The 23,795-nt window shown below is 41.8% G+C and overlaps 1 protein-coding gene across 2 annotated transcripts; it reads left to right on the forward strand.

The window, feature by feature from the left end:
• Nucleotides 1-1,650: 1,650 nt before the first annotated feature.
• LOC145444002 (out at first protein homolog) lies at nt 1,651-22,875 on the forward strand. Of its 2 annotated transcripts, XM_080321904.1 has the most exons (6): nt 1,656-1,955; nt 2,132-2,236; nt 2,340-2,474; nt 6,901-7,084; nt 20,573-20,755; nt 21,564-22,875. In XM_080321904.1, exons 1-6 carry the CDS (start codon nt 1,848-1,850, stop codon nt 21,665-21,667), a joined length of 819 nt encoding a protein of 272 aa, XP_080178030.1. In that variant the 5' UTR covers nt 1,656-1,847; the 3' UTR covers nt 21,668-22,875. The 2 variants fall into 2 exon arrangements, with proteins under 2 accessions (XP_080178029.1, XP_080178030.1); XM_080321903.1 differs by lacking the exon at nt 21,564-22,875 and having other exon boundaries at nt 1,651-1,955; nt 20,573-21,523.
• The last annotated feature ends 920 nt before the right edge of the window (nt 22,876-23,795 follow it).

The following is a 23,795-nucleotide window of genomic DNA, read 5'->3' on the forward strand; positions in this document are numbered from 1 at the left end:
TGGTACGAACACTCGATCCAGTATCCATCTCGGCCTACTGATGCTACTAGCAGTAATCATTGGTTGTTTGGTTTATTAGCAATTTTATCAGTTCAAGACACCACAAAAATGCGATACAAAGAAAAGATAGGAAGGTGTCGAAGCGACTTGGAGTAGTCTTTGGAATCAGACACCCACCTTGGCCTAGGCCAGGGGTGGGCAATTATTGTTCTCCGCGGGTCAAATTAGGAGCAGAAATATGTTGGCGGGCCGAGTCAGAAATTTTAGAATAGCCAGCGTATTGATCTTATTTCTAAATTGGAAGCAGTGTATTACACGACATAGAGCTCAGTGGATGTGTTGATATCGAGGAATGACGAAGTGACGGTTAATTACCCAAAAAATATTTATTTGCCTTCATATTTTGAAACAATGTTAAACATGATAGATTTTGAACTCTCTTTAAATCCCTATCCGCATTTTTCTATCAATACCAGTCCTCATCGAGATGCACGATGCACGAGATGCCTTGAACGCTCTAATCGCGCGAAGCGCGGAATTTTTTCATGATTCATGATTCAATCGGTCAATAATATTAGTAATTGCAAATATATTGCCATATTTTTTAACCTCTCTCAGCCCACGTAGTGGCCTACTCAGTTTTACCGCTATCGCTGTCTGGCGAAACGAGAGAGTAGCTCAGGACGTAACAATGCTGTCTGGCGAAACGAGAGAGTAGCTCAAGAGAAAAAGAGTCGGACACCATTGTTGCGTCCCAATGCCAATCTCCATAACAATGAAAAATTCGAGGCTGACTGTGGGAGTTCCAGGGACCAGAGATGAGCGGATTTGAAATTTCTATGTCCTAATCCAATCCAAATCCAAATCCTAATCCATAACTTTTTCATATTCAAGTCCATGTCCAATCCTAATCCGATTCCAACTGGAAATTCAGAAAAAATACTAATATATGCAATGGAGGGATTCGAAAATTTTCTTTCACAACCAACGATTCACTTGATTCAAGATAACTTAGTAACCATAAGTACAATAATAACTGATCTGAATAAAGTTTGTCGCCATTTGCCATACGACATTTCAATGCCCCAGAAAATAGGTAAATCCAATCCAAATCCTAATCCGTTCCGAAAAAAATGTCTAATCCAAATCCAATCCAAATCCGACAAAATTTCACAAATCCTGTTTTTTCAAAACCTAATCCTAATCCATGCTCATCTCTGCCAGGGACACGAGCGGAATAAAATTTATATTTTCGTAATCAGTGCAGAGTCAGCTTTCGATTGATACCCGTTTTACCAAATTTAATGCTCGTCAAGCCGGTCAAAAATGACCGTCAAATTGCCTGTAGCCAAATGGAAATTGTGACGTGATACAATTTCACTGAGGCGTGAGATTTACCTGTGTCGACACCATATAGGACACTATGGTTCAACACTGGCCGACATGCCAGACTTACCAGGGATAGGCTATCTATTTGTATATATCCCTGCAGGTGCAAACCTACGCAGTATGCTCCCTGGGCCCGGCCTACTTATTGCTCTTGTGCGCCATCTCGCCGCACACAGGCACAGTATCTGTCTTTGCAGAACAGGGAAAAGGCTACTGGCGCCAGAGCGCTGGAGCGCTGGAGCGCCAGAGCGCTGGAAATCGTCTATCTCTCTCGCTTGTTTGTGTGTTCAGGGGAGATTCACGCTCCGCTGATTTGTTTATTTTCCCTGTTTTCCCTGAATTTTTTCGTAGTAAACACATTCTCGGGCATATAGCGAATGTAAACTGGAATGAAGTTGGCTTGTGGTGATGTGAGTCAGGGATGTCGTGCACCTTAGTGTGATCGCCAATATCGAGTTATGTCTAATTCGATTTGGGCTATCTGTTTGCTTGTAGCAGTAAATTTCGCAGTCACAGTTCGTGGGGACGTTGTATTACACATAAAGTCATTATTTAACAGGACGTCTGTAAGTATCTTTGAATTGTTATGTTTTGTTTATAGTAGTTGTAATAAATGAAAACTACTTCTGGTGGAGTAGTTAGTTGTTTTATATCCGAATCATACCTATAGTATAATTATTTATGATTCTGCTCATAGACTGTGATTTCACTATAGTCGTTGCCTAATGACTTCTGTTCTTAGGTGGTAAAGGAATCTTTCTATACAAATGTTCCGGATAACACTGTGGTCATACACTATCAGCTTCATGGTGGACATATTTGTTATGCTGTGTATGACTTCGACAATGTGAGTATCCTTATCCTTATGATATTTTGCTGGCCTAGCTTTTCATGGAAATATTGATATTTATTATGACACAACTCTGAGCATTTGTTCTCTTATTTTCAAGGAATTGAAAATTTTTAAAGTGGATGTTTTCGGCGAACCGGAACTAGGCGAAAAACACTATCAGTCAATATGCTTTCTGAAAATATTGAAAAAAGACGAATTCATTCCTACTGAGGCAATGTCGAAATTACGACAGGTATGTATGTTAAGTCATAATCTATCACCGATCTATCTATTTCGTATTGTATGGAGAGTCGGCTAAGATATTTGAATACTGTATGTATTTGTGTAAGCAATGGCTTTAGATTGACAGGCGATCACAATTTGCAGTCATCAATGTTTCTAACCCAGAAATAGGCCCTCGCTTACAATTAGAAATTTGCTACTCCCAATTCGTAGGTATAATATAAATTATGAAAGGTATTTTTAAAACATTTACTGACAGTGTGAAGAGGTTGAATGAGATTGTAAAGTACGGAGTACCCATAACCTGGATACCGTATGCAACCACACATAACCGTTATATCGAACCCGTTCATTCATGTACCTACCAGTCTGATATGACAATGTTTGGAGCAGTTGCTTTTATACCAGGACACCCGTTGCATGCTTGATTTGCTCAGATCAATGAAATCAAACTTATATGTACAGGATAAGGTGTAGGCTACATACCATAGAATATCAGAGAAAAAACTGAAATTACCCTAGAATTATCTGGGCAATTGTTGTAACATTATAGATGGATAAGTAAACAAATGGTTGAAACTACGCAGAGTCCGAACCTTCAAGATGTTGCTTCCTTAACGTAACATTACACTGCCGGCTAGTTGGCGTAACCGTGTTCACTGATATTACTGTAGTGTCAGCAAGTCAAAGTAATCTAGTAAATTTTCTTGGCCCAAGTAAATATTTTTCCTTTTAAAGAATTTCAATATTTCTATAGGTAGGGGTAGTATATTTTAACTCAAAGATAGGGGGTGGGAGAGTTTTGCAAATAGTATTTTTGGATGATGTGCATGCGTCTGTTATTTAACTATGAATGGTAAACTTCTGAAACATGGTAATCGGAATGAGCCTCATTTGCATCCTAATTATAATAACTCACTCGAATTGAAAGTTTGAAAGTAGTTGGTACCATTTCGTGTGTATAACATTATTGGGCAATTTGGCTGTAAAGTCTATTCATTTTGCTGCCAATTGTCATTTGGCCGTAAAAGAGGCCTACTATTTTTTCCCAAAATTCATTGGTTTATAGCAGTTCTCAAACTGGGGTGAATAAGAGAAATTACGGGGGTACGTGATGAACTTCATTTTCTGGGACTGTGATCATTTTTTGCCACAACAATTTGTACATCATTTATGTGCCAAGCGTGAAAAAGTTTAACCTTACTAAGTGCAATGTTTAGTGCTTAAATAACCATACTTTTACGTTGCTGTGTAATGTAATTAATGAGCATTTACAGTGGCATTAAACGTTACTCGCCTCAAGTACGCTAGTTGTGGTGAATGTCTGGTTCTCTGCAGACGCGGTGATGTAGATCTATTGTAGATCTCGGATTGGTTCGATTATAACCACTAACCAGTGTCATTATGAAGTCTACTTGTGCAATCCCATCTACAGTGATAGGCAGCCTATTTATGAGACTGCCGATGATCATGATGAAGTGGATTTTCTGACAAACTCGATCTGCATTGCATCAGAACAGGGTCTTTTTCACCAGGCCACTAATACATCTTATTAGTAAGATTTCAGCCAGTTGGTACTCAAAGATAGCGCCTAAGTTCTGCAAATGCTTTTGTCTGAAGTTATTTTTTGCAGTTAGACCTGGATGTGGCTTCCAACCCTAAATATAGGCTTAACATACAGTTGTATATTACCTTTGGATTTACATTCTTCCTAAAGGGGTATACATGCCATACTTGCATGTCAATCGAAAGGGTACGCACATACAAAAAGTTTGAGAACCCCTGGTCTATAATTTGTAGATTGTATGTTGTGGTAAATTTCAATTATAATGTGATCTGAATCAGATATCTATTGAAAACATAATCCAACTTCACATATAGTAATAGGTAGAAAGGAATGGTAGCCTATCCATTGGTGTCCCTCACTATAAACACATGAATACAGATGAGAATGGTGACAATGTGCTCTCGAAAATTTCATCAGCTACAGGGCCATGTGAATTACTCCTAGTTGAGTACTAAATATGCCTAATGCCTTGCTTGAGTAATACCTAATGCTTATATAATTTCAATTTACGCCAAGCAACAATGCTTTATCGGTAATTAGTGGATCATTGGAATGGTTTTGGAGATTACCTCTAGTTCAGTTGATTATTTACCACTAGTTAAAAAGATTGAGGAATGCTAAGCTTTCAGTCCTTTTCAAAACATTGGCTGTTTCTTATCTCTGACAATGCCAAGTTACATAATATTTGCCTTCTTGGGAATGGAAGATTTATGTTTTGGGCATATGTGATTGATTTGGTGTAGTCGCTGATTCATAGGAGTATTTGGTAAATTCTCTTAGATAACGTCCAAAAAGGCTATGCAGTATCTCTATTGGCACTTGCCTGTGTGCATAATACATAACAATTTTTGTGGCAGTACATTGAAAAGAGTACCACTAAGTTGCTCTCTACCCATGCCAATGACAGGTTGCTGAGTCAGGAATTGAAATGGGCATAAGGATTTCCTATTTCTGCCATGTATTTGATCATTACTTGTGTTGTTGCTAGACTGGATTTCCTATGGAGACTAGATCTCTCAATGTTTCCCTTATTTAATCAAATTAAATAGCTGGCAGTTGTAGCTTGTATATGGCTTGATTCAAATAATTTTGTTGAATTTCAATGAACTTATAGTGATACTTTTCTGTTATTTTTTTAAACAGTGAAACAAATAGTTTTATAATTTGTTTGGTTCAATGCAGTCGGGTATGGTATTTGGATTTTTAGAGGATGTAAATCGCTTGCTCTGTAATTTTCTAGAAATAGGTAAATTATTTAGCTTGAGGCCAATATTTTTTATAACCAGCCCGTGACTGAATGTTTCACTACCTCTCACAGCGTAGAGTTTTAGATTTCATGTACAGTCACGTGTAATAGCTAATCTTCTTGAATTCCATTCCGACATGTATCCAGTCACGAAAATGACGGAATGTCTTCCACCGCAGTCAGCTTGGTTTGCGGGGTCTTTTTGACCCTTCCAAATGACAAATTTTCCACCTTGTCAAAATATCCAATTCCCGCTCGTGACTCATTTGACACGGACCTGCTTCACGGCCGCTGTAAGGGAAACAGGCCGCGGTAAACTTGAGATGCAGATTTTAATCTGCCCGTGTCGTGATGCTCGCCTTCTAAAGTTTTATATTGATACCAATCGCTCTGCACGACACGAATCGTCCATTCCTGGCCCTGCCAATTTAATTTCTGTGGCATGATTGTTGTTTGTCAGCGATCGCTCATCATTTATTTTACGCTGGTGTCGACTTTCTGGGGCGGACGCCAGTTACGGCTCGGATAAGTAATGATATATAGGTGGATTGGTCTAAGATGCGAAATGTCTTCTATCACTGGATATAACTACACCATTGTTGAAGGAAACGCGTCGACCATAACTTTGTATACACATCAGTGATGTTGTTTGTGTATAGTTTGCGGTCTGGCCGATCCAATTATTGGAATCTCAATGCCATCATGATGTTCCGTAAAAGTCTGAACGCCAGGTCTCACGAGACAGAGTTACGTAGGGTTACCATATTTTGGAATACGGAAAGGATGACACTTTTTACAAATCATAAAGGTCAGATTACCGGACTGGAAAAATAGTGATTCTAAAATATATACTTGAAATCTTGTTGTGTTGACTAAAAGAAGGCCATCTATCCGACTCGACTCCGAGTTACCCACTTTTTAACGATACTGCTGTGGCGTTGACTAAAAAAATAAAAGTCGCTTTTCCAGTCCTACTCCCGAATGACTCGAACGTCCGCATTACAGATTTCGCGTCGTTTATGCCGTTTTTTAGTTTAGCCTGGCTATCAGAGCTATAAATGAGGACGAATTTGCGAAAAGGATGGCATTTTGGCGTCCTCGGAGGAAATTTTCGATTTCCTGAAACAGGAGGGCAAATCCTCCTAAAGGAAGACATATGTTAACCCTAGAGTTACGTACGTATTGCGTATTGGCTGGCAGTGTCCAACTGTCCGCGCACCTTTGTAGCTCTTCAATGTGTCTCCAATTTTTACTTATCCCTGTAACAGCAATTTCTGTAAAGCAGCGATCCACCTTCGCAATGATCATGGTCCAGACACAGTAATCATTTACTTGTGCTCGCATAAAGAGATACATATTTGATCATTCAAAGTCATTATCAATGTGATGACATCATAATAGGTGATAATCGAATACTCTACTCGCAGCCTAATACCCGAATTGGATTTGTATCACCCAGGTATTAAAATTTTGCCCAGCCATAGTGAAAATATGCATTTTCGAGTTTATTAATACAATATCGTTGCATCGCTTTTATAGTAATCATAGTTATTACATTTTTAACGTCAAATTCGCCACATGCCACAATCACTGGTGACTGATGTGTTTTACCTTACCGCGCAGAAAACCAGCGGCACGATACAGCAGCCTAACGAAAAACTGCCCGTGGATGATTTCGAAGCGGACGTGGAGCTGAGAAACGCGGCCGAAATCCCGGGAGTGCTGGGCGATAAATTCGATCACCTCTGCTCGGGGCGCGGGTCGGTTGTTTACGCGAGAGAAGCCGACCTTCTCGCTTCGGCCGAAGGTAGGATGCCGATGATCCCTTTCGTAAATAAAAAAGCCCGCTTCTTTCTCACTTGGATTTCTGCGTCTTTTTGGTAACGGAGACCAGCGCCGGTTGTTGATTCAGCTGGCGGTGCGAAGCGCTCCATTACCAGGTGTCTTGGCTCGACCCGGCGTGAAATAACGACGCTTTTGCGGGATTCCCAACTAGGCCGTTTGATGCGTGTTGTCGTGTAAATCGCAGTTCTATCGGGCCCCTACCTGTCACGTATCGTTTCTGGTATTGTGTGTTTTAGACGCGTGATTGATTGCGATGCGATCGTATACTTTGATTTTGCGGAAGAGCCTGTCGTAAATTGCGGAGCCGGAGCCCTTTGACGCGCGTCGGAAGAGTTTTTTGCTAAGTAATGGAATTATAATCGATAATTAAGGCGTTTTTTTCGGACTCGCAGACCTGTATTTACGGTCTATTATACCGTGCTGCGATACGGCAGGTACTGTAATCACACGACATTGTTGCAGCGCATACAATGAGTCTTCCGCGCTGAAACGACTGCCGATTAATAGGAATCATTCCCATATGATACTGAGTACATGTTGGACTGGGATTTCAAACACAACTGGTTCGCTTTACTCAAAATAGTTTTTCAGGGATCATATAGTAATATGTATTCTCGCGTCGTTAGTTACGCTAGTAGCGTTTTTTGCTAAGCAATGCTTGATACCGTAAGACAACACACGATGATGTAATTTGTCAACGCAATCTTTTAACTAAGATAATCCGATTTTGTGCCATACCTGGGTCTATCCCTCACGAAATAAGAAATATCATTTATTAAATATTCTGCAAATGTAACGGTCTAATTTTGTTATCGAATTTGGTAATTTATTTAAGATTTAATCATTTAGAAAGGGAGTGCTCATCTGTGACATCTCTGAGAGCCATGAGAAATGCATGCGTGTTACATTACGGTTCTATATATCTGAATCAATCGCCTGAGAGCAGTGGTTTGGGCCGTCTTCTAGTTTAAGGCAGTCGACCGCATAAAAGGGGTAGAGGATTTCTATGTCTTTATCTTATTGCTTGTGGTTCTATATCGGTTCGATTGTTCCGGTACATGGCTGCTTGTCCTGCATTTACCATACCCATGAGAAGGGTTCGTGTGTCGAGTCGATTGCTGATTTCATATTCACGAAGCAAAGTTTGCGAAACTGACGCGGTTTGGTTCCGACCACGCAAAAGCCCAAGGAAGTGAAGAAGCCTATACACTGCCCAGCTATAGGCGGTGAAGATTCACGATTCAAAAGTTAAATCCGGCTGTTGTCGAACATGCATTCACCATTCAGGCTCATCACTAGTTTTTTTTTACCTAAAAATGGTATATTTTGACCTGAAAAATCAAAATTTAGACATATTTTGACATTAAAAACTTTATTTTGACCAAATTTTGACCTTATCTATGTAAATCATGCGCCTCGTGATGTAAGAACCAATGCACACACACTCAGGATATTGCGGTACGTTGAGCATAAGACCATGTCAGCCTATTTATTTCATTTGGCCGTTTATGATTCACAATGAGCAGAAAATGGGCCTTCTACATCAGTAGGCCTATAAAGCATAGGCTACAAGCTGTAAAATGTCAAATGATAACTTTACCGACAGTGCAAAATCTACGATACAAACGAAATGACTTTGTAAACAATTTTAACAATTTTTTGACCTATCGGTACAATTTTGATAAAACTTTTGACGTATTTTGACATGTAAAAAATAATCCCTCTACTCATCAGATATCATCAAAACCTGTAACTGTAGTGGAGCTTCGATAACACTTTCACCGCCAGATCTGTGCGCATGCGCAACCTATTGCGTTGGTTATCAGTAGCCATCTACTCTTATTTAAACGCGACACCGAAGCCTGTTGGCTCCACTCTGCGCTGCTTCTCCAGAAATTTTGGCAATGAGTATTCCTGCTCATACGTTTCCTGTCACCAAGATGACCGAGAGGATTGCTTTCGGGAATGGGGCTGCTACTGTGCAGCTAGGGAGATGTATTGTTATCGCGTTTTGCTGTAGCGCCATCAGGGATTTGCGGGAGATGGATATTGCTATTCCGTTTTCGCGAGGTAGCACAAGCCTGATGCGCATCTCACGTATTGTATTTGTAAAGTGATCATTGATCAATTGGTTTACCTTGGAAATCTCTATTTTTACTGGTACTCTTGCCGATTTGGTTCACAGTTTTGCTGTAAAGAAGCCTTTCCACCACATCATCAGTTGCGGCTCAAATTGCTTCTACCCTGTCATTACAACTGGATTAATGACCGGCACCGCGGGCATCACAGACAGCGCAAGTGTGTTAGCCTTCAACCCCTGTGCGTGACTTGTTTGAAGTCGGCTTCCTGTATGTTTTTGCGTGATTGGACTTATATCATTGTTTCCTTCATACTGCGGACTCCGAATAAAGGCCCGCCTGTGATCCGTCCGGGATGTTTTCCCGAATCGGCCTTTAACACTCAGCGCCCGTGACGCAAACACCGGTCGACACCCCTGCGCCTTATCTTTCAGCTCGGAAAAATTCCCTTCCGGCTGATTGACGTTTTGTTTTGGAACCTTCGTTTGTGCGGATATTCGACGGCGAATAACAGGCGATTCGTATGTTTGACGCAAGTCGACTGTTTGCGCAGTTTTATGTGAACTTAGAATCTTTCAAACAAAGTTTGTTCGCTAACTGTAATGAGCCTTACCTTGACAAATTGTCGGACTTCATAGGTGGTCCGGCCGTAACCGGCCTTGCTGAGTGCATGCCTGTGATTTACGACGGCTAATACCTGACAACGTGGTTTGATGCGGCTCTCGTTAGCGATACGAGACGGGTCTTATCTTCTCGAGACAAACAAAATTAGGTCAAGAATCCGCAGATCAAAAAGTACAACTTGGTTCGCAGACGCGGAGTCGTATAAATTACGACTGTCGCGTACGGCCCGTAAGTGTATCGCCGTTTGCACAATGTGTTTGGGACGTGTCGCTAATGGTTCTTGTTTCATTTCATCCCGCTTCGAGTGCGCGGATAATGTCCCATCTCGCGGAATTAAGGATCATTAGCAGTTACGCAAACAGAACAGTATTGCGCGTTCTCAGTTATTCACGGAAACACGCTTGAAATCGATAACTCCCGAACGCTGCGGTACAGTCCTGTTTACTAATTCATAAGTTAAACTACAGCGGTTTTCTGTCAAGCATCCTTACTACCTCCGGTAGGAAGTGTATTATCGGCACCAGTGCAAACAGCTCGCCTTCGGCCATTAGGATTTCGTCACGAAATGCGTGTTTCTCTTTCAATAGTCGCGATTGCGATGTGTATCTTTGCACTAAGTCGGAAGCGTCGTAGCACGGCTCTTGGTGTCCGGTCAAATTCCGTGACGTTATGTATTCTTTGACACGGCGCCTACAATCGTCGTAGAAATACTTGGTCGCAGCTACAGCGTGTTTTTGGCTTGTTTTCGCCGTGTTCCTATGTAGCGGCTTGAGGAAAACAAGGTAACACGATGCTGTGGACATCTGGGTGACTACGCGACGCGATGCTTATAAACCCTCTCGGTTTGAGCATCTGGTGGAACCCGATATGCGCCGTTGGTGCGTTGTTCAGTTAATAACTATCGTCGGATTGCACCTACCGCGTCGGGTCGACCGATTTGAACTTGCCGTCACGGCGATTTGTAATATTCACGGGAGAGGTCACTATCTTGCGTTGTTCTCTGCGCAAGATTTGCGGCCTAATCCCGGTTTCTGTTTAGGCGCAAGCGCGCATTTATGCTTGTTGTTACAAGGCAGAGTAAATACGCCAGGTCTCACCCTTGGCGCGAACTTGATTGGGTCATTGAATCGTGTTGGTATATTTAAAAATTGCGAATTTTTGGTGTTGTATGACAGTAAAGCATAGTTCGAAAGCAAATGAAAATGACATATGAGAAACCGCTACCGGCGAATGTGAGCCGCATCGCGTTCACGGATTGTTGAAAATCAGCGATACCCTAGACTTTAGTATAACGCCGATGTGCTTGAGATTCCAATTTGTGGAACTGGCTAACCGTAAATCTTGAGCACTCTCTCAAGCCTTCTTGTTATGGTAATCCTGTTGGTATATCATTGATTCCGCGTTCCACTCAGCGAGCCAAGGTCTCCCCGTTACGCTACCCGTTTTCTAGACGAGTGGCACTCGTGAAATAGGTGTTATATTACCGGAGTCTGCGCCCGCGATTTGGCAACATTAATCCTATTTCCCACACTTGACCCTTTACTCAGCGACCGTGGGCAGGTAACGCGCCCGCGATATTTTCCCACAATCTATCCGCCCGCAACGCGGCGTAGATTGATGGAAGTCCGTTTCTTGTTGATTCTGGCCGTGTTAGAGCTCGTTTTATGCTGTGAAATTACGTGGAACACGTAACGGATGTTCGGCTGGCAGAGGTGAACGTCGGCCACCGCGGGGCAACTAAGTGAATTCAGCTTGTCACCACCGCCCTGATGCTGTCACGTAGTTGGTGGGGTTGCGATCTATTGCAGATCTACGATAACGCGTTGGTTGATGTGTTGTGAAACCAGGTCATGTGGTTAAGTTTTATAATCGGTTTTATAAGGTATACACAAACTCTTGGCGCCCACGGTTAGAAGTCAGTAAATTTGCGGCGGTTCAAACGATCGCGCACTCTCACCTCTCCATATTTCTAAACCTTCTAATTGCGGCGACACAGTGTCGTTTTATCGTGTAGTGACTTTGTAGTATATGTATTTAGTTCGAACATTTAATGGGGGGGGGGGGGGGTGCTTCGGGTTTGGACGCGACGGTTCGAACGGAGTAGTAAGATAAATTTGTTTCGAGTACTGAAGTTATAAACGTCCTTGCCACTACGAGGTACTTTATCAACAACAGTTATAGCTACAATATAATTTATTTTCGTCGTGAAAGTCTTGGAATCATCAATCTTTATTTCTGTGAAAAATGCCAAATCATGTTCAAAGTAGAGTTTTGCAGAGTATCCGGCATTATATTATTTGTGTTACTCGAACTTGTGTTAGTCTGAGTGGTACTCTAATATTGACTCGGAAACTAATGCTTATTCGGATTCGAATCACGAAGGTACTCGATTTTGCTTAGTTTTAAACATGATACCACGGCCCGCTTGTTCGATGTCTCGCAGGAATTCTGTATCAACGTCAACAGTCTGCCCTGAAATCCAAAAATGTCAACTATCCGCCACGCTGTATGTTTAATGTGTTATTGCTAAATATCCGAAGAAGCTCTTATTGTGCGGCGACAAAGGGCCTTTCTGGGAGTTATTTGGCAAGCGAATTAACACCGGATGCGCCCCGTACCCAGTTCGCGCCCCGCCATTCAGACCCAACGCGAATTTTGTTTATTATTAAAACAAGACTCATCCCATTCAATCTCGATGTCGGCAGCGTCATTGCTACGTATCGAAACAGCCCCGCGCGGTCCTTTGTATCGGATGTCATTAAAAGCGATGGGGTTTGTAAATTGAATTGCCGGCACTGAAAGGACATGCCCGTGAATAGCTCAATCGCGCCGGACAATACGCCCGTCACTCAACGGCGCTGCCTGAAAGTTATCGCGGGGGCGATTAGGTTTTTGACTAATGGATCGGGCTGAGCAAAATCGTTTCACTTACTGTGACATCTTGATGGTATGGATGATGTCGAAACTCCAAATACGTGCCTTTTAAGCGAGCACGAAGAAAACAATTCCGTAGTTCTTCACCACATGAATGATAATTTGGTGTTGCTTCAACCATACCTATTTCATGGCATTTCGTGACAATGCTTGTGGGTTCATCACGACTTGACAGTGATGTCGTTATCGTTAACGTGCCTGCTGCGTAGCTTTAGCGCTACATGTTTCGGGTGCTGTGATACGGCCACTCTACGGCGAGAAAAATGTCGAAAATATAAGTCTCCTTGATATAATAATAAGGGCGATGACATGTCAAAATTGTAGCGTTAGGTCAAAAAATTGTCAAAATTTGATGTCTGTATCGTAGATATTTGCACTGTCGGTGAACTTGTCACTGATAGTTTTTTTACATCTTGTAGCCTACCGTTGTAGACGGCCCATCGTCTGCTCATTGTGAATCATAATCATAATGACCAAATAGGTTGACATGGTGTTGAGCTTCACGTACCGCAATATCCTAACTGAAGCAAGACTGCGTGGGTATTGGTTTTTATATCAAGAAGCGCATGATGAAAAATTGTGATGTTAGCAACATTGTCAGAATGAAGCAACACGGTGTGTCACCAGCAGTGTACGCACAACTTCAGTGTTTCCAGCCGACAACGGCTGCTGTTGAACGTTCTTTCTCCATTCTCGGCAAGCTACTTAGTAAGGACAGACACTTTCTACGCGAGAATATAGGAAAGCATCTTTCGTTGCATTGCAACAAATTTTAATTAGTTCTACCATGTTGCATGATGTTACTACTGGAATTCTTCATAGGTCCAGATTTCGTTAAAATAAAGTTTTGTCATCTAAAAATTTGCCAGTTTTTGAGTCAAAATAGTTTTTAATGCCAAACTACTTCGTAAGGACAAACAGTTCCAACCAGAAAGGAAGATAAGTAGTACAATTCCAACATTATGTGGGAAAACACCTAATTTACATACATGAGGACAAAACTTTGTGAAAATTGATTTTTTTTAAGGTCAAAAATGTCAAAATTTTGATTTTTTAGATCAAAATCTTCCGTTTTTAGGTAAAAAAAATTGTCCTAATAATAGTACAACTCTCAGTGGAAAGGGTCGTACAATTTTAGTACTGGACAGAATCCGTCCTCACTGCTCAACACGAATCATGCAATTAATACTCGATTCGGATTCGAGTTCTCGAATCATTGCGTCTGGTCCTACTTACGGAAATAGCGGCGAGTAGGGTAAAATTAACGCTTTTTGTTCGATGTTTATAGAAATTATCTTCCGACTCTGCCGCGTGTCGCAGAGGTGACTTTGTAACGATCATTATCGCACGTTAACGATATGACCCTGTCCGCCGCAAACTATTTCGCGGCCTTATCGCGGTCATTTGGTCGTTCAAATTTGACTGTTGCTCGGCCACTTTTCGAAATAATCTGATTTCTTTGTGTTACGAATGTTTTGACTTACTTTCGACCTCCGTTTTTCGCCGTTTTGATTCCGCTGCCGATTTCGAGGCTTTCTCGTGACGGTTTCCAAAAGTTGCTAATTTTTAGCGATAGTATTTCGGGATCATTGCGGTTTTAAATGGTGGGACAATTCTCTCACTCCCGCGAGAAGCGTTTTAGTGAGAATACAAACATGTCTAATTTATACGACTACTCGTCAACAACACGTCATTTCAAGCCCAAATCTCGCTATGCGTTATCGAGCAAACTAGCACCAGTTTCGTGAGTTAAAAATCAAATAATCAAGCTGCATCAAGTCCTAGGTTGATTGTTTTTGAAAGGCGACACACAATTTCGCTCGGCACCCACTGTGACATCATATTTGTTGCTGTTGTTGCAGCGGTGTTTGCAGTAAAACATTGGCTTGACCTTTCTAGCAACATGGGAAATTACCAGCGGCGGCGCCTATCTCCAGTTAATCCGGGAATGACAGGCGCTTTCGCGGGGATTTGCAACGCTTCTTGATGGCCCCTGCATCGCATACGCCTTGATGCCGTTTGACGAATCGGCCCGGATTCTGGTAGAACGCAATTGATTGCTTTGCCATTAAACCCAGGTGGCTCGCGCGAGAGAAATCGCGCATGCGCACATCGGTTTAGCGAGCGGCTTTTGATCTGCGCCGATGGGAGAAGAGATCCCTAATTGAACTCTGCGTTCGTGCCTAATCCCCTTTTGAAATGTCATCATCGCTTTTCGATGGGATGTCGGCAAACCTGACTGTGTTTACTGTGGTTTGCAGAGCAATCTGGGACCCACGCTCGGTGTTAGTTCTTGCAGGCACGGCTTTGGAAATCCCCAACTCCGTTAAACACTCATCGCCCCGACATTTTCTTTCCAAATATGAAAAGACTTGGCGTGAAATGCTAGGATTACTTTTTATCGGACAGCGCGGGTCACTCTCCGGGTATGTGACTAATCAATAGTAATATTTCTACGCACTGACGATAAACAAGGTGGAGTTAGTTTTAAGATTTGAGTAAACGTTATATTATTTGTCGTAGGTTCTATATTTTCGTCTGCTAAAGACACGCAATGTAGAATGCAATACAAAATGCGCTGTAATGAACATATAGAATGATGTCGAAACGACCAAGTACGGTCTCTCAATCAAGCATCCACCTCGGCCTGATGTTCGAATGTGATCTTTCAACTGTCATTTCGCTTTTTCGTTTCTTGGATTTACAAGCTACAAGTTCCTTTTGGGCATATGCCTCTTCCACGTCACCAATTTAGAACGCAGCAGTTATGTTATAGGTATTGTGGTAAAGACCAACTCCAAGGAGTGATTTAGCGTTCTGGCTGATTTTAAAATCCGATATCCTAACCCGCAATGCGATTGTTTTGACGGCGCAAAATCATACCGACTAATGGAAGAATGTGCGGCACGCTTCAGTAAATACGCGGCGCTACTCGTGATCGAGCGTACGCCTCAATTTCCGATGCAATCCGGCCGCCAGTCGACGGTGGTAACGAGCGGTTGGCCCTAATCGCGGCGAGAAGCCGCGGTAATTGATATTGAAGGTTTCTCCCCGGGCAGGAAACGGAACAAAATTCCTGGTTTCAATTGTGGTTAAGTAAACTCGCGGATGGTTTTTTTCCAAGCCGCTGTCTAAATATTGTTGTTGTAGCCGATGCGAGGCACCTCGTGCGTTTAACCGTCGCGAAATTCAAGCTATATCGCCACCCGGAGTTGGTCAGTAACGAAGTACTTTTACTTTTGCGGAGTGTTCGATTAGGTCTGGTATACCTGCAGTATTTACTCAAGAGCTCTTGTATTTAGGCTACTTCCACTTTTACGTGGTCATATTTTGGGTAAAACTTCTGCTATTTGGATTTCTAGACTAGAAAGTAATTTTGTGATGAGTTAGCGTCACTATTATTAGTGTTGTTGTCGTAACACCAGCGTGAGACATCACCTAAAATGAATATATTTTCGAAGATTTGTAGCGTCTCTATAGTCATGCGATCCACCCCCACCGATCAAGTTTTGACGCTACTTACTGTGGTAGTTTTCATACCTTTCATTCTGTACTTACACTTGAAGTGGTTTTGTCATTTTCTGCCGATTTCTCCTTGTTGTCGTTTGTGGTGTTTACGGTCTTTGTCGACTACAGCAGTCATTTACACCACGCCATATTCCCTGTTTTTCATTCCGTATCTGCCGACTTGTAGCACGGCCAACTTCTAGGCTTTTTAAGACACCTCTTACGCGGATTAGATGGTGAGAAGGAGCCTATAGATAAACCGCTCAGGTAGGAATACTAGAGTCGACCTCGTTCGGAGTCAAACCCACAACACCTTGGTGTTGCAGCTGTGGATTATATCACTACGCTATCTCGCCACTACGGAGTTAATTCCACTGCAGTAGCACCTACTCTGACTACTTTGACCGCCGCTGATCGCAACGTCGCCGATGCGTCTTATCAATGCGAATCGGCCCGCACGAACGCCTTAACCGGGACCACCCTGAAACGCGGCTCTGGCCAATTACCGAAATCACCGCGAAACCCCTGACCGATACCGACAAATCCTTTTATAACCGGCGGATTAGGATCCTTTTCCCGCTAACCGAATTGGTTCTGTGCGCGGGGCTTTCCGCGATTATTCATCGGACGGCTTGCATTAACCCGCGTTTTACGCAGAGCGGATCATTGGTCGTGATCAACGTAGTCGTTGTTGGTAGTGTTCACAATCATTCGAGCACTGGGTTCTGAATCGTGTTTTATTGTAACGATTCGAGACGATTTTTTTCTAGGACTATACGCCCCTTGATACTAAGACAGTGGTTATCAACCGGGGGTGCGCGAAGCATTTTCAGGGGATACATTTGCAAAATGATTGACAACCTAATTTGGAATGTTGTGAATTAGGGAAAGCGCGAGAGTTTTCTTTCTAATCTGTCCCACGGGATATAAAACCTCGCCACATAATCCCTCTTCTCCTTTGATATACATAACCACCATTCCAGGATAACTTCAAGATAAGATGCGATATAGAAATGAATACGCTGAACGTTATATTATGTTCATGTTCAAATATGTTTCTCAATTTTGGCGCCATATATGTTGCAATCACACCAAAAGCTGTCGTCAGAAGCCTTACGCGTTAATATTGCATTTTCCGTCACTTATTTGTGGAAATGGATTTTCGGCACTCGTTCATATCGAAGACGCGGATTTTCTTGACGCGACCACGTATTTCAAGAATTGCAGCTGCAAAATTTGCTTCGAAATAATGAAAGCCTACCCAGTTTCTACATACAGATGATGTTATTTTCAAGAAAAGTCATTTTGTTGCCGTTACCACAAGCCTACAGTTCATATTTGAACAAGGCAGATCACGATTACACGATAATTGAGCTAAATTTGAATCAAAAGTTGGGGGGATCCACGGTCCAAACAGTCCCCGAAGACAAAAAGGTTGAGACTGATAACCACTGTACCAAGAGTTGGTTTATCAAATTTAATTGCAGTTTCGATCCTTAGATCTCGGTTTGAAACCATTTCAGCACCGAAAACATGCAGAACAAGAAGCGACATTTAGAGTAGCAGTATTATCATGAAAGCTCTGTGAAATAGATAGGGTCGAAAAATACCAAATTATCTTCAACGTAATGTGGTTATTAGGGCTGGGCACAATGATTCGAGTACTCGAATCTGAATCGAGTATTAATTTTAATGATTCGAGTCGAGTAGTAAAATACGATTTTTTCAAGTACTGAAATCATACGCTTCTCGCCACTGAAAGTTAATTTATCAACGAGAATTATAGTTTCGATACTAATTTTCACAGTTGAAGCCTTGAAACCTTGGTTGGCGGTATCGCACTTCGCAGCATACGAAACATATAGTACAAAGCTACGAAGGTTACTGGACGTAGGACATTTCCGAAGTCATGATTATCTCACAACATTGCCACCAAGTGGAATGAAATCGGTATGGTCCAAAAATACCAAAGTATCATTTATGAGATGAATAACAGGCATGGTATTCTTTGTAGCGGCATAAACGGTACATATTTGAACTTTGACGTATTACATCATTTTATGACGTCATAATGGGTGATGCTCGATTACTCGACTCGACTCGAAGCATATTACGTGATTCAGAATCGAATCACCTAGTTACTCGATTTTGCCCAGCCCTAGTGGTTATGTGTCTGTCAATATTTTTTTGGTAGCATAAAAGTTAGATATTTGAACTTTCGTGGTCATCCTTACTGCTATGACGTACTAATCAGTGGAAATCGAATACTATTCTTGAAACTTAATACTCGATTCGCAATCGAATCACTTAGGTACTTGAGATTGAGTAGCCCTATAGTTGTTGGTACTTCAGCACGAGTTGATATAATGCAGTCAAGTACAGTCGGGTTCAGAAGTAGGGATTTTAGCGACATTAAAAGTTACTTCAAGAAAGTAGGGAACCTTACGGAATTACTCAAGTATATAGTTTAAATGACTATATTTGTGGCGAGAAATCGCACATTCGGTCTTCGCGACTAACCCAGGGTGTCTAATGGCGATGAAATTAGGGGAAATTTTCCAAGTTATAATCTGTTGCCGTCGTACAGCATCCGTGGTGGTTTCACCCTTGAAAGCAATGCTACTTTACTACTTTATACCTAGTACCTTATGTCTTACACGCGTTGAATATCGCCTTTTTGATCGTTTTGAAGTAGGTGGAATATGGCGCGGTTGGTTCCTTCCTATATCCGCGAGAAGTGTTCGAAATGGTCTCTGTGTTGATTTAGCTTAAAAGGTTAGCCGGATCGCGGAAGCCCGAGATGCTTGGAATACATCGAATCATATTCATGCCATGACCTACGAATATCGTAGACCCCGTTCACGCATTATGGTATTAGCGATTGTTGGTTTTCCAATTCTTGCAGATGCGGTGTATTTGGAAATTATATATTAGGGTCTTCAAAAATGACTTTTATCTCAAATTGTACTGGATACTTGATAAAATTGTTAGGTTAGCTAATTTAAGCCTACACACCAAATTTGGTTCAATTCCAGCCAGTAGCCGCATTGCTACAGGAGAACAAAGTTTCTATTTATTATATAAAAGTAAATTAACAAAAATGTCAAAATTTTCTGGTCACCCCATGAAAGTGTTAGGTTGTCTATGGAAACGATGTTCACCAAATTTGGTTCAATTCCAACCTGTGGAAGCGGAGTTATTGCCCTCGAAAAATTTGGATTATCAATAAAGTAGTATTCACGGTGACCAATTCTTTAATTATTTATTATAGGTGTGCCCACCGTAAATACTATTTTATTCAAATCCAAATTTTTCAATGGCAATAACTCCGCTTCCGGTGGTGGGAATTGAGCCAAATTTGGTGAACATCGTTTCTATAGACAACCTAACACTTTCATGGGGTGACCAGAAAATTTTGAAAATTTTTGGTAATTTATTTTTATATAATAAATAGAAACTTTGTTCTCCTGTAGCAATGCGGCTACTGGCTGCAATTGAACCAAATTGGGTGTGTAGGCTTAAATTCGGTAACCTAACAATTTTATCAAGTAGCCAGTACCAATTTGAGAAAAAAAGTCATTTTTGAAGACCCCTATTATGTATAGGTTAACGCGAGATTCTGATGTAGTTGTGTTTTGACGCCGTGTACGCTGGACTCGATAATTTCGTCGACAATAGGTACTGTTATTTCATTCCTATCGTTAGCAGTTAGGATAACAAAGTTCTTTAAGTTACGCTGGTGACCGCATTTGAGCTAAATCACTACGGCACAATCTTGAAAACTCAACTGCTCGCTTTGCAGTCCCGTGAGAGTTATCCAAGGACAGCTGTCGAATTTTCAACGCATAACTAACTGACAACAACTGCAAGCAGTATGCTGGTCGAATGGCTGTAATGGTGTAGAGATGAAGCGACTTGTGTATTTGTTCCGGCGAAATCTTGTCAATTGTTTTCAGTTCACGTTGATTATAATGATTCAAAACAAATCTACTCTCCGATTCGATATTCTTTTTGAATCCCTGGTGACACTTCGGTTAATGTAGTTTGATGGCATAGTGTTTAATGCATGCAAATGATGCAACCAATGATGTTACAACATGGATATTGAATTTTTTGATGTAGTCCATGTTCAATTGTTCGCGTGTGGAACGAAATTAATTGATTCCAAACCAGTTGTTCTTACCTTTACTAACCTGGTAACCCCTGTCGCTAATCTACAAATCGTTTAAACTCCGGCTATTCTAAACCCTAGCCTGTGGATAGCTTTTCGCAAGATCCACAATTAACCCAAACCCTCTTCGTCGCAGGCGAACCCGAGAAGCTGGAGATTTTACAACCTCACATTTTCCGGCTGCCTTCCTCAAACTTGAATGACTGCGCCGCGAAAGGCAGCTTGGCCTCCAGGTTTCAACCGTGCCGATGCAAAATGCCGTTTTTCATCCCATGGTATCCGTGCGTTATCAAGTACTGCACCTCCACGAATTCCAAAGGTACTTACTTTCAAGTAATAATTGTAGTAGCTTCTTATTTTGATCGAAGTTTGACTGCTACATTAATTCACTTCACCGGTATTGATGGTCTTGGCGTTAACGCGTACCATATTCTCTTAAAGATCTTAGTCAATACAATTTTGATGGTCAGCATTGTTCACTTCACGTAAACATTACGACCGCTGATCTGCATTAGCGGATCAGTCTAACTCTAATCAAACTATATGAAAATTATACATGTTCGAACTCTTCACATCTTCCATATTGTCATGATGGCATAAGGACCACTACCAGAATACTCGACTCGCCTAATCACTCAAGTAATCTACTTTGCTCATCCCTAATTATAGTTACCAATAACCAATTATTGGACGCTTCACGATTTTGCGTGTCATCCTTGCGCAATTATTTGATTCACGCTTAATACAACCAAGTACTCCAAATATTTGTTGCTTCAACTTGTACATTTCAATGTACAACGTACACACGGTAACTACAATAAACAAGCAAGAAGCATGCGTGTGGAAAACTCTGACACCTGACCACCGCCATTCACCCGTTACCATCATTAGGAAAGCAGGCTCAGTCTTCATGGCGACTGACCGACTGTATCCTATTTATCGGCCGCGGCTACACCGACCCAGACGCGCTGTCTGTAGATAATGTCGCGGGCCGACGTATCTACCGATGCGTGTATTCGTTATCGTCCAATTACCGGGCGGTTATTGTATCATTACTGTCGCCGTGCCTCAACCCGTGTGGCCTTGTCGCTATCGCGGGATCTCTGTGAACCTTTTTACGTTTTCAGGCGAGATCGTGACGACGCGATGCGGCATACGGTCGTGCAGCGCGACGCACCGTCTCGGATTCGTGGCGAGCCATCCGTCCGGCTGCCACTGGGGCGTCACGTGACGTGATTTGTGCGGGAAACGCGGTCACGTGGCGTTACCTCTTCACGGCCGCCGTCGGCGGCGCTTTTGACCTTATGTGCAATCTAGTGGGCTTTTATTGATTGTCGCGCCTTGAGCCCGTGATGTTTGTGTTTGCACAACGGGCAATGTGCTTGTGAAAGCTTGAACGACCTTGTTAGGCTGTTGACGTTGGTCGCCACGCGTGTTTGATCCCGGAAAAGTAAACACGTTCGTAGAGGTGGTCGTAAAGTGTTATGCGAGTAGAAGTTGCGACTCCCCGACATATGTCAAAACTACATTGTTCCTAAAGTGTAATACCTTGAATTTTCACTAAATTACAAATGTAATTGGCGATTCCTGAGCTAGATCAAAACCACATTGTAATTCAAGTAGATATAATAAGTATTATATATATAAGTAATACCGCGAATTTGCACCCGATTATAACTAGAAAGTTGCGATTCCCGAGATATGTCTGAACTGCAATGTCACTCCAGTGGAATTAGATGTTAATACCGTCAATTTCTACTCGATCACAAGTGGAAGATGCGATCTTCGAGACACGTCAAAACTACATTAATTGGAAGTAGAAAATAAAAAGTCTGAAACTCCTCAAGTAAATAGTTTATAAAAGTCATTCATAAGTGGGCTACTTGTAAAATTTGAACATGCATAATGGCATAGGGATAGGGATATGTCCATGTGCACTTTTCGAAAATCCATTCAGTTATCTGGATAAAGACGCTTTTTAGATCGGTTGTAGTGACAATTGAACTCGTAAAGGTGTTGCAAACCTGTCCAAAAACTCTCCACTTAGAAATGTCCAGAGTGTACAAAAAGTACCTCCGGACATTTGTTATATTATGACGGCATCGGATTATCGGCGTGACTTCATAATATTGCTCTCAGTACGCTTTCTGTTCTCGAAGCTGAATCTATGTGTCCCCACTTCATGTCTTCGATTTATCTCTGCAGTAATTCTTGTTGCACCTGTATTTGTTCGCTTTAAAGATATGAGATATGGAGTGAATGCTGGTTGTGAATGCTGGTTCTGTGAACTATTTTTTTTTTGATCAGTTGTATAGTCTGTTATTCTCAGGTCCGCACACTCTTTCAGCCAATGTTTGCCTCGGCATGTTGAGTGTTTTTCTTTCGTTTTCCGTGTTATATATTTCGACTGCCATGTTGTGAATACACATATGTAGCATGTCTGGTCTGCGTTGCTAGCCCTCGCGCTGACATTCTTACAGAGCAGAATCCAGCGGGAATGGAAACAAGTAAGCTTATGTATGTAAGGCAGTGGTTCCCAACATGTGGTACGCGTACCACTAGTGGTACGCGAAGGTCTTCCAGGTGGTACGCTAGTAGATTCTGTTCTTTTTTAGACCGAAGGGAGTTATTAGTTCAGGTGGGATTGATTTGGAGTTTTTTGAAGCCGTCGTCGTCGTGGTAAGGTACGTCTGATACGGCTGATAATGCCAAGATCAGGGGTTCTCAAAGGGTGGGCCACAGAGCTATTTGGAAAATTGTAGAATTAGTGAAAGTTCAGTTCTATTTTTTATGCTCATATATTCAAAAATATATATTCATATTATCGAATGATACGTATGCTACACGAATCTTTGCATGCGACTCTGATGAGACTTAGTGGCGCGTATGACTTCACAATGTATAAGTCGCAATGGAAGAGGAAGCGTCGGCTTTTTCTCCCTGGCTATGACAACCTACAGCAACGAAAATAATTTCGAATATGTATGACTGGAAGTTAATGTTGAAGTACCCAGTATTTCGCCGGTGGCATACGTCGTATGCCCTTGAAAATGGTACGGTATGCATTAAACTGAAGTGCATTTGATGTAGATTTACTTAATTCGGCAGGTCGTATTATAGTAGCCTAACATAAAAATAGCCACAATTGCAAAATTCTCATCAATTTTCAGCTTCTGGTGGAAATATACGGCTCCACCGCAACGAATCGTAATGAATTGAGGATTTAGAGCCGCACATTAATCTTTGGAGTCTGTCTAAAAATTCCGGCCTTGCAATCGTTGTACATAATGTAAAAGTCATATGAATTGACTGATCATTGGATTTAATGTTCTGACATGGCAGCTTCAATAGGTACAAGA

This window comes from Botryllus schlosseri, chromosome 8 (genome assembly GCF_051294905.1).
Source record: "Botryllus schlosseri isolate E-star chromosome 8, Bs_hap1, whole genome shotgun sequence".
In the NCBI taxonomy this organism is placed as follows: domain Eukaryota; kingdom Metazoa; phylum Chordata; class Ascidiacea; order Stolidobranchia; family Styelidae; genus Botryllus; species Botryllus schlosseri.

Coding starts and splice junctions, on each gene's coding strand:
- LOC145444002 (XM_080321903.1), top strand. CDS start 1,848: ATGTCTAATTCGATTTGGGCTATCTGTTTGCTTGTAGCAGTAAATTTC. Junction 2,475..6,900: donor CAATGTCGAAATTACGACAG/GTATGTATGTTA, acceptor CTTACCGCGCAG/AAAACCAGCGGCACGATACA. Junction 7,085..20,572: donor CCTTCTCGCTTCGGCCGAAG/GTAGGATGCCGA, acceptor TCTTCGTCGCAG/GCGAACCCGAGAAGCTGGAG.